This window comes from Silurus meridionalis, chromosome 10 (genome assembly GCF_014805685.1).
Source record: "Silurus meridionalis isolate SWU-2019-XX chromosome 10, ASM1480568v1, whole genome shotgun sequence".
NCBI lineage: Eukaryota > Metazoa > Chordata > Actinopteri > Siluriformes > Siluridae > Silurus > Silurus meridionalis.
The window spans coordinates 6,748,853-6,758,693 of NC_060893.1; the positions used below are offsets into that span (position 1 = coordinate 6,748,853).

The 9,841-nt window shown below is 39.7% G+C and overlaps 1 protein-coding gene across 1 annotated transcript; it reads right to left on the reverse strand.

Moving 5' to 3' along the window:
- Positions 1–2,533: 2,533 nt before the first annotated feature.
- rxfp3.3b (relaxin family peptide receptor 3.3b) lies at positions 2,534–5,627 on the reverse strand. Its single transcript, XM_046858709.1, has 2 exons — positions 4,996–5,627; positions 2,534–4,908 (listed from the first exon to the last, which is right to left on the reverse strand). The coding sequence occupies exon 2, from the start codon at positions 4,855–4,857 to the stop codon at positions 3,757–3,759; it is 1,101 nt and encodes a 366-aa protein (XP_046714665.1). The 5' UTR covers positions 4,858–4,908; positions 4,996–5,627; the 3' UTR covers positions 2,534–3,756.
- Between the last annotated feature and the right edge of the window lie 4,214 nt (positions 5,628–9,841).

Consider the following 9,841-nt stretch of genomic DNA (forward strand, 5'->3'; position numbering starts at 1 on the left):
ATATTTGAGTTTGAAATGTAGTAAAGTTAAAGTCTCCCCAAAAGAAAATACTTCAGTAAAGTACAGATACACAAAAAAGCTGCTGACGTACAGTAACGAATTACCTTTACTCCATTACTGTTCACCAGTAAATAAAATAATCCTGCATTCATTCAATTACTACTGCATTCATCAGAAAGTCCTAAAAGTTTTTATCCACTCGTAAATAAAATTGAACGAACTGATTTTGCAAAATGTGTAGAGTGAAAAGTACGATATTTAAAATGTAGTGAAGTTAAAGTAATTGAAATTACTTCAGTAAAGTACAGATACTCGAAGAAACTATTCAAGTACACTAACAAATTAAATTTGCTTGGTATTGTCCACCACTGCTTTCAACATCCTGTCACTAGTCATAAAACATCATTAGGAGTTTTGAACTATAAATGGTGCTACTATACTACCATGTTCTATTTGCCAAAAGAAAGCAAGGATAGTGACTCAGATTAGTGTTTAAGTATAAACCTAAGTAAGGTTTTTCCATAGAAACGCTTATCGGTGTAGTGGAGCCGTATGTATTTTTAAATGATGTAAACAATAATTATCTTGTCACTCATAAACAAGGTCAAAATTTGTACTCTAATTTCAGCAAGCCTTCCCCTGTACGCGATAGCATGTGTATCCCTGAACGGAAACGTAGCAGTTCTCTTGCTGTGGAAAAGTAAACAACTATTATCCTATCAAGACAGCAAACACTCTGCACTTTGACAGCAGTTTAAATGGCATTTCTCTCGACTGCATGTCTTACCTGCTATATTAGACATTTTTTAATGTTAGATTATTTAACAAACATTTAAAGCTTATTTTTTTTATCATAATATCATAATATTTAATAACCTGGAAAATCTTCATGTCATCGGTCTCTACTGGAATTATGAAGTTCAGCGTCCATTTAATAGAAATAATGTGGCATCTCATAGTTAATGTAGGATTTGAATAGACACTATTTTGGGAATGCTAATCTTCTTACAACTTTGTCCCACTTTCCCAAGCAGAAGTAAGCAATTTCAGCAGAACATCTGAACGCTCATCACTAAACCAAAGCAAATTATAGGTCTGATCCTCTTACTAGTAGAAGATGAATATGAATGCATATTCTGAGGAGAAAAGTCTAAGAAAAAAGTTTATCCAGACTTCAGAGAATCAGGGACAGGAACAGAATGAAAGACTTACTGAGAAGATATACAGTACATATGATGACATTGAGAGACAGAAAACCCAAAAGTCTGAAACATTTGAAAGTGTGTCAAAGTGAAATGTGACTATTTGAAAACCCTGCTTTACATTCTTTAAATGTTCAGGTTTCTGTGTAATTTTATCTATTTGAATACAAAATTTCAGCTGGCAACATTCTCAAAGGCACAAGGACAGCTGGTGGGCAGTATTTGTACTGTAACTGCACTTGATCTATTTATGTCAATTCATATTTTAGGACTTTTCTCTTTCTTGTATATGGAATTCTGCACTATAGAGACCTGTCATATCTTATCCCACGCAGGATTTTTCTGGATTGGATCTGGACAACGATCCTGCGGAAAGTGTTTACTGAGGATAAATAATGTATAAATGTTTTTATATCAGTATTATATTTTAGACTATCGGAAATATAATATATGAGTATATAAGAAATACTGTGTGGGGGTGCATGCGTGTCAAAACCATTATAATCATTGAGTTGGTTCTCAATGTGATTTGTAGAAAAAGACAGCTGTGCATGCTCGGCGATCCAGGTGTGAGTGTAAATAACTGATAAAGGGAATGTAGAAAAACAAAATCACCCCTTTGCTATTTTGTTTGTAAAGATAAATCATGTTAACACTTTTATTTGACCTTTTTTTTACTCATACAAGCAAAACTGGACACAAATCAAACTCTAATAGAGAGCACAGCGCTAATAAAGCTCTAAATCTTAGAACAGGCATCACATTACTGTCAACATGCTAGTAATCATGGCAGTAAAAATACCATGTGTAATAGACACACATGAACAAAAACACTTTTACTGATAAGTACCTGTCAGGAAGCCGGTTGGTCAAATTATTCACCAAGCGTGGGAGCGTGGGGTCTGTAAAGGGGAAATCACAATCGGGATCTTGAATGTTTGTGCAATGTCAGAAGAAGTTTTTAGTGCTTAGATTTTTTCAAAGAGATCAAATTTATAATGATGATGATGATGAAAGCCTTCTAGTGGTATAGAATAATATTATATTCTGCATTGTTGTATCTGCTAACAATAATACAAAGTCCATATTTTCTTCTTCAACTATTGCTATAATGCATACTTTACATCATTACCCTTTTTCCTGAAAAGGTGCTCTGGCTATAATATGTATGTCAATACAAACTACCATATCTATATTAATGTGCACTCTATCATTCAGTCCATTAAAACCACAGCTCTGTGGAAAATGTTAATTAGATGGAATAACAATTTAGGCGAAAGCCTTTAGTAACCACGATTTAATCGAATTTATGGAAAAAACAAACATTGCCCTCCGATAAGATAAGACTTTATTACTCACATTACAATCAGAAGCCTGGTCAGAGTGTGTACATTCATTTCCTTTGGGGCAAAACCAGCAGATTATTAAGAGCAAGTGGCACACATTTTTTTTTGTTGTTGTTGTTTTACGACACTTTCAAAGCAGAAAAGACTGAAAGAACATATTTCATAGACAAAATATGTTATGAAAACACCAGGACACTAATTTACGCTAGGTCAGGACTTTTACACAACAACTGAAGAGAATTGTTCGGCAGACGTAGTTAGTAAACGGTTCCTCCGAATACAAAGGTCATGTACACGACGCCTCTGAGCTCAAGCATGACACTGATACATTCTTAATGTTACACTGTACAACATGACAGATTTCAATGTACAACAATAATGGTGCTGGGCATTTTTGTGTGTGGTGGTAGATGTAATCTGGGTATACAAAACTGGGGAAAATGTACAGGATATACAAAAAGACATGGCAAAATATTACGATCACTGGTCAGAAAATAACACGCTGTGTGTTAATGTGTGGGGGGGTGGGTGGAAACGGAAATTCACCTATTTTCACCTTTATATCTTTTTCTTTGCAAAGGTAAAATTATTATTTACTCTTCTTTATGTAGAAAAAAAGCTGTGCTCAAATTTGAGACATTTTAAGGAAACTTATCCACGAGTTTTAAAGAAACCAAAGGGAAAAGCTATCAGATAGAAAGTCAATTTATGTATATTTATGTATTTGTAATGTTTGTATGTTTATGTATTTATATATATATATATATATATATATATATATATATATATATATATATTTCTTGCTTATGTCCTGACCAGTGATTTGTCGTCGAGACCATTAAAATATTCATATTTCTGTCATTTTATGCTTTTTTTTTGCCCATGAGTGTAGTGTTAGTTACATATAACCCAAAGTTCACATCAATGATATTAAAGCAGCAATAAGCCATTAATACTCAATGTGGACACATGCACACACTTCATATGAGTTAAGTTATAGCCTGTGTGTGTGTGTGTGTGTGTGTGTGTGTGTGTGTGTGTGTGTGTGTGTGTGTGTGTGTGTGTGTGTTACATGGATTTATGGACTGCTTCTCTAGAGTAGTTAGGTCTTTCAATACTTCGACAATCTTGAGTGCAAGACTGGATAAGTGTTTCCTTGGGTTTACCTTGCCAGCGAGTCCTGAGCTGTAGGAAATAGGAATGGTGTCTCACTGAGCATTAAACAGAGACAGTCTATACTGCTCGCTTTCTACTATATTGAGTGGAATGACTGCCTGACTATCATCAGGCTCTCCTTTACCACTACCGGAAAACGGGCGAATTTGGCAGCTGTTGGCCATGGATGGAGAGGAAATCCTCCAAAACAAGTCTTTGAGCATCTTCCTGAACTCCCTTCTCGTGAGGCAGTACAGAACCGGATTCAAGCAACTGTTGGCGTGCGCCAAGCAAGCAGTCACTGGGAAAATGTACGTTTGGACCATGTAGTAGTCTTGGTCAAAGTGCACAACGTCCAGCTTGACCAGTACGCCCCAGAGGGTCAAGGCTTGGTTCGGTATCCAGCAGATGAAAAATGATAGCACGACCACGGTGACCGATCGAGTGACCCTGGATGTTCGCCTGTGAAAGTGGTTGTTCATGCTGCGGAGGCGCAGGTAACGCAGGAGCAGCACGTAACACACGCAGACGATGAACATGGGGAAGACGAAGCCGATAAAAACTTTTTGCAGGTGGTACACGGCGAGCCAGCGGTCCCCGCCGGGGAAGCTCATCAGGCACAGGCTTTCGCCGTACACGTCCTTTTGCGCGGAGAAGACCATGGTGGGCGCGGTGGCGACGGTGGCGAGGAGCCAGAGCAGCGCGCTCACCAGGCGGCCCGAGCACGCGCACGGCCGCCCGCGGTCCTTCAGCGCCGACCTCACGGCCCAGTAACGCGTGATGCTCATCGCCGTGAGGAAGAACACGCTCGCGTACATGTTCATCACCGTGACCGAGAGCACCACCTTGCACATGACGTGGCCGAAGGGCCAGCTGAAGTCGCGCGCGGTGTCCACGGCCCAGAAGGGCAACACCAGCACGAACTGAAAGTCCGTAGCCGCCAGGTTCAGGATGAACAGGTTGATCGTGGACGACCTCCGTCCTTGCCGCGATCTCATCAGGAAGAACACCAGCAGGTTGCCCACCAGGCCCACGGCGCACACGAACGAGTACACGAGCGAGATCAAGAAGCGCAGCGCCGGTGATCCCCCCGTAGAGCCGAAGTTCTCCAGATGGGAAAAGTTGGAGAAGTTCACATTCACATAGTCTTCCATCGTCTCCAAGAGCGCTCCTGCTTATGCACGAGTGGCAAATCACCATCAAGTCTGAAAACACAAAGTTTAAAATACATGTGAGCCAATAGAAAGACGACGATATTATGGCAAAAACATCTGGAGCTGCACATCACACACCTGGATCTGGTTCCTCAGCGACGATAGTTCACTCTACAGGTGTCCCCCCGGGGGCACAGCTTGGGGTGTTTTATTGTACACTGAATATTCGGCTTTCTCTCTTTTTCTCTTGTGCGGCTGCCGCTCCCATTGCGCGCAATCCCCTAACGCGTGCGCGCTCTCGCAACATTCAGCAAGACTTATACAGGTGTGCGTGCAGAAGCAGAAGCAAACAGGAGCGACTGGTTGGAGGGAGGGAGGGAAAAAAAGAGCATTTCCCTTTGTTGCAGTCTTCATGTCCCGTATATGAGCAGAGCACTGCCTTTCTTATAACCCAGAGGATGTACTTCGACCCTGGCTGATTGAGGCGACCCAACAACTCAACACGCCCACTGTTTAATCATTGATCTCTTCACTATACTTGTTATTTTGAAGGCCAAAAAAGAGATATTATAATATGCTATTATATTTATAATCTCAATATCTTTAATATTGATTTTTGTATAGTTTATTACTATCATTGGCTTAAAATGGACAAAGAATGGATTGAATTTGAAACTCGAAAACAATTAAATGTATAAATATACTTTGACCAGGCATAAGTTTATGGCCACCGGTCAGGCATAACATTATGACCACCTGCCTAATATTGTATTGGTCCCCCTTTTTTGCTTCAAAACAACAGTACTGACCTGTCGAGCATTACAGCATTAACTTCTTCAGCAATTTCTGTTGGATCAGATCACACAGGTCAGATTTCACTCCCCACATGCATCAATGAGCCTTGACACCCTGTTCACCATTGTTCCTTCCTTGGACCATTCTTGATGGATATTGATACTGTAGGGTGCTGTGTGAAGGGTGTGCGGAACATCCAACAAAAGCTGCAGTTTTGGAGATGCTCTGACCCAGTCATCTATCCATCACAATTTGGCCCTTTTCAAACTACCTCAAATCCTTACACTTGCCCATTTTTCCTGCTTCAAACTCAACTTTGAGGACAAAATGTGCACTTGCTGCCTACTATATCCACCCACTTACAGGTGCCATGATGAAGAGATAATCAGTGTTATTCACTCCACCATAAAAGTATAATGTCATAATGTCATGTCTGGTCGGTGTGTATCTCTCACTTCAGACCTAATGTAAAAAAGCTCCGATGCCCTAATAAATAATAATATAATAAATTATAAATTGTACAATTGTAATAAATGGGCTTAAAATATAAAAGGATGGTTTATGCTTATGATAAAATTTCTTTTTAATGGTTTCTGTACCTAAATTGAATGCTTATCTTTACTTTTCAGACACGACTAAGCACATTAACATAACATTTGCCCTGTGTTGCCAGCATAGTGATATTTCATTTATGTCACAATAAATAGGATGATTTATGCTATATGTTTTTAGGCAGACAATAAAAATGAAGTTAATTTGTTATAGGCAAATATTTCTAATATGCATTATACAGTACATAGAGTTTGTAGCATTTATGAAAGGTCATCGTCTTGTGCTGAAGATGCGGTATAGTACGTCTTTAATTAGGAACAAGATTGTGGACAAGAGAGCCAAATGACTGCTAAGCAACTATGATGATTTACTATTGTAAAACTATAACAGTAGGAGTAATAGAAAAATAAATTAACCCTGTTTCCTCTATTGGGTCATGGGAGTTTGAGGTTTATATAATCATATAATACAAATAATTAGATTTATGAATCAGAAATCAAATAGGCAAAGTTGAGAAAAATCTCATCATCATATGCATTATGGAAAAAAATTACTATAAAGTTACCGTATGTCAGTAAGTGAAATAACAAACATATTCAAGATACAGATAATGCAGTAAATGCAAGGATATTCAAAATATCCTTGATTTACCTATTCAGCTGTAGAAACCTTTTTTTTTTTAATGATACAAAAAATATAACAAATTAAATATTTGATCCTATTAGGTATGAAGTGTCAGTTATTTGATATCGATTGCTAATATAAACTGAAATCACACTCATGGTATTCAAGCAGTTGCAATCCCAGTCTTTCTGGATATTTAGTACAACAGCACAATTATTTGTGCTATATGGCTTACTTACTAAAACGTTTTCTGGCTACAAAATGAACACAGCAAGTAAAACTCAAAGGCAGGAAAAAAGCTTTAGTCTTAAAGTACATCTAGGTTGGACTACTGTAATGCCTTGCTGTCTGGATGTAGGTGCATAAACAGAGAACAGAACACCATCTCCCAGACTGCCATGGGAGTTCAAACAATCTCAAGCATGTAAATCTGAAGTTACCTAACAGACAGTCCTGTAAAAGTGATCTCAATCGGCACTGTGCCAGGGGTATTTGGTAAAAACTGGTAGCGAATTTGTAAGCATAAATATGGCAGCTCGTAGACAGTGGTGTGTACAGTGTACAGTGGTGTGAAAAAGTGTTTGCCTTTTCCTGATTTCTTTTTTTTTTGCATGTTTGTCACACTTTAATGTTTAAGATCATCAAACTAATTTAAATATTTGTAAAAGATAACACAAGTGAACACAACATGCAGTGAAGATTTTTGTAATTGAGTGAAAACAAAATCCAAAACTTCATGGCCCTGTGTGAAAAAGTTTTTGCCCCCCTCTGAAAACTGTGGTTTATCACACCTGAGTAAAATTTTTCTATCCAGGCCTGATTACTACCACACCTGTTCACAATCAAGAAATCTCTTAAATAGGACCTGCCTGACAAAGTGAAGTAGACCAAAAGATCCTCAAAAAGCTAGACAGCATGCTGAGATCCAAAGAAATTCAGAAACAAATGAGAAAGAAAGTACTTGAGATCTATCAGTCTGGAAAATGTTATACAGCGATTCGTGAAGCTTTGGGACTCCAGCAAACCACAGTGAGAACCATTATTCACAAACTGCAAAAACATGGAGAACCTTGCCAGGAGTGTCGGGCCAACCAAAATTACACCAAGAGCACAGCTACAGCTCATCCAAGAGGTCACAAAAGACCCCATGACAACATCCAAAGAACTGCAGGCCTCACTTGCCTCAGTTAAGGTCAGTGTTCATGACTCCACCATAAGAAAGAGACTGGGCAAAAATCGTCTGCACAGCAGGGTTTCAAAACGAAAACCGCGGCTGAGCAAAAAGAACATAAAGGCTCCTCTCAGTTTTGCCAGAAAACATCTTGATGATCCACAAGACTTTTGGTAAAATACTCTGTGGACTGACGAGACAAAAGTTGAAGGTGTGTGTCCCATTACGTCTGGTGTAAAAGTAACACCACATTTCAGAAAAAGAACATCATACCAACAGTAAAATATGGTGGTGGTAGTGTGATGGTCTGGGGCTGTTTTGCTGCTTCATGACCTGGAAGACTTGCTGTGATAAATGGAACCATGAATTCTGCTGTTTACCAAATAATCCTGAAGTAGAATGTCCAGCCATCTGTTTTCGTGACCCCAAGCTAAAGTGAACTTGGGTTCTGCAGCAGGACAATGATCCAAAACACATCAGCAAATCCACCTCTGAATGGCTGAAGAAAAACAAAATGACCTGACCTGAATCCTATTGAGATGCTGTGGCATGACCTTAAAAAAGGCGCTTCATGCTCGAAAACCCTCCAATGTGGCTGAATTACAACAATGCAATTACAGTAATGCAAGTTGTATGGAGAGATCTGGTATGCATGATTAGAGAAATAGTGCTTAACACTGCTTTTCACTGCCCAAGGACTCATCATCTCACTCATGAATGCAATGAAGGGTTTTTAACCAGGATGAGAGGAAATGTTATTTGCTTGCCTACTTCATCATCTGTGAAGCTATCAGCTGACACAGAATCAACACTAGACTTTGAGCGCCATGGCAAACAAGCAGGTGAGAAGCATTTTTTATGAGATGGGCAATGGGTTAGTGATCTTAACAGACTACTGACTTGATAAGCAGCTAAAGTACCCTTTTTTGGTACATTTGCCCATTCAAGCAAATTAATTCAGTTGTAAACTCACATTCAACCCATGATGGAATTACAGTACAACCAATGTGTTAGCAGCTTTCCCTTTCTTGACTTATAATATCGACTACCTGGGATCTCTTCTTCTTCTTCTTTCGGCTTCTCCCTTTAGGGGTCACCACAGCGGATCGTCCGTCTCCATACCCACCTGTCCTCTACATCTTCCTTTTTCACCCCAACCACCTGCATGTCTTCCCTCACCACATCCACAAACCTTCCCTTTGGCCTTCCTCCTTTTCTCCAACCTGGTGGCTCCATCCTCAGCATTCTCCTACCGATATACGCCATGTCCCTCCTCTCTACATGTCCAAATCATCTCAATCGAGCTTCTCTCACCTTGTCTCCAAAATGTCCTACATGTCTTCTTCTTCTTTCGGCTTCTCCCTTTAGGGGTCACCACAGCAGATCATCTGTCTCCATAGCACCCTGTCCTCTACATCTTCCTTTTCACCCCAACCACCTGCATGTCTTCCTCACCACATTCATGAACCTCCTCCTTGGCCTTCCTCCTTTTCTCCAACCTGGTGGCTCCATCCTCAGCATTCTCCTACCGATATACGCCATGTCCCTCCTCTGTACATGTCCAAATCATCTCAATCGAGCTTCTCTCACCTTGTCACCAAAACGTCCTACATGCGCTGTCCCTCTAATAAACTAATTTCTAATCTTGTCCATCCTCGTCACTCCCAACGAAAACCTCAACATCTTCAGCTCTGCTACCTCCAGCTCCACCTCCTGTTTTTTACTCAATGCCACTGTCTCTAATCCATACAACATCGCAGGTCTAACCACAGTCCTATAAACTTTTCCTTTCATTCTTGCAGATACCCTTCTATCACAAATCACTCCTGTCACTCTTCTCCA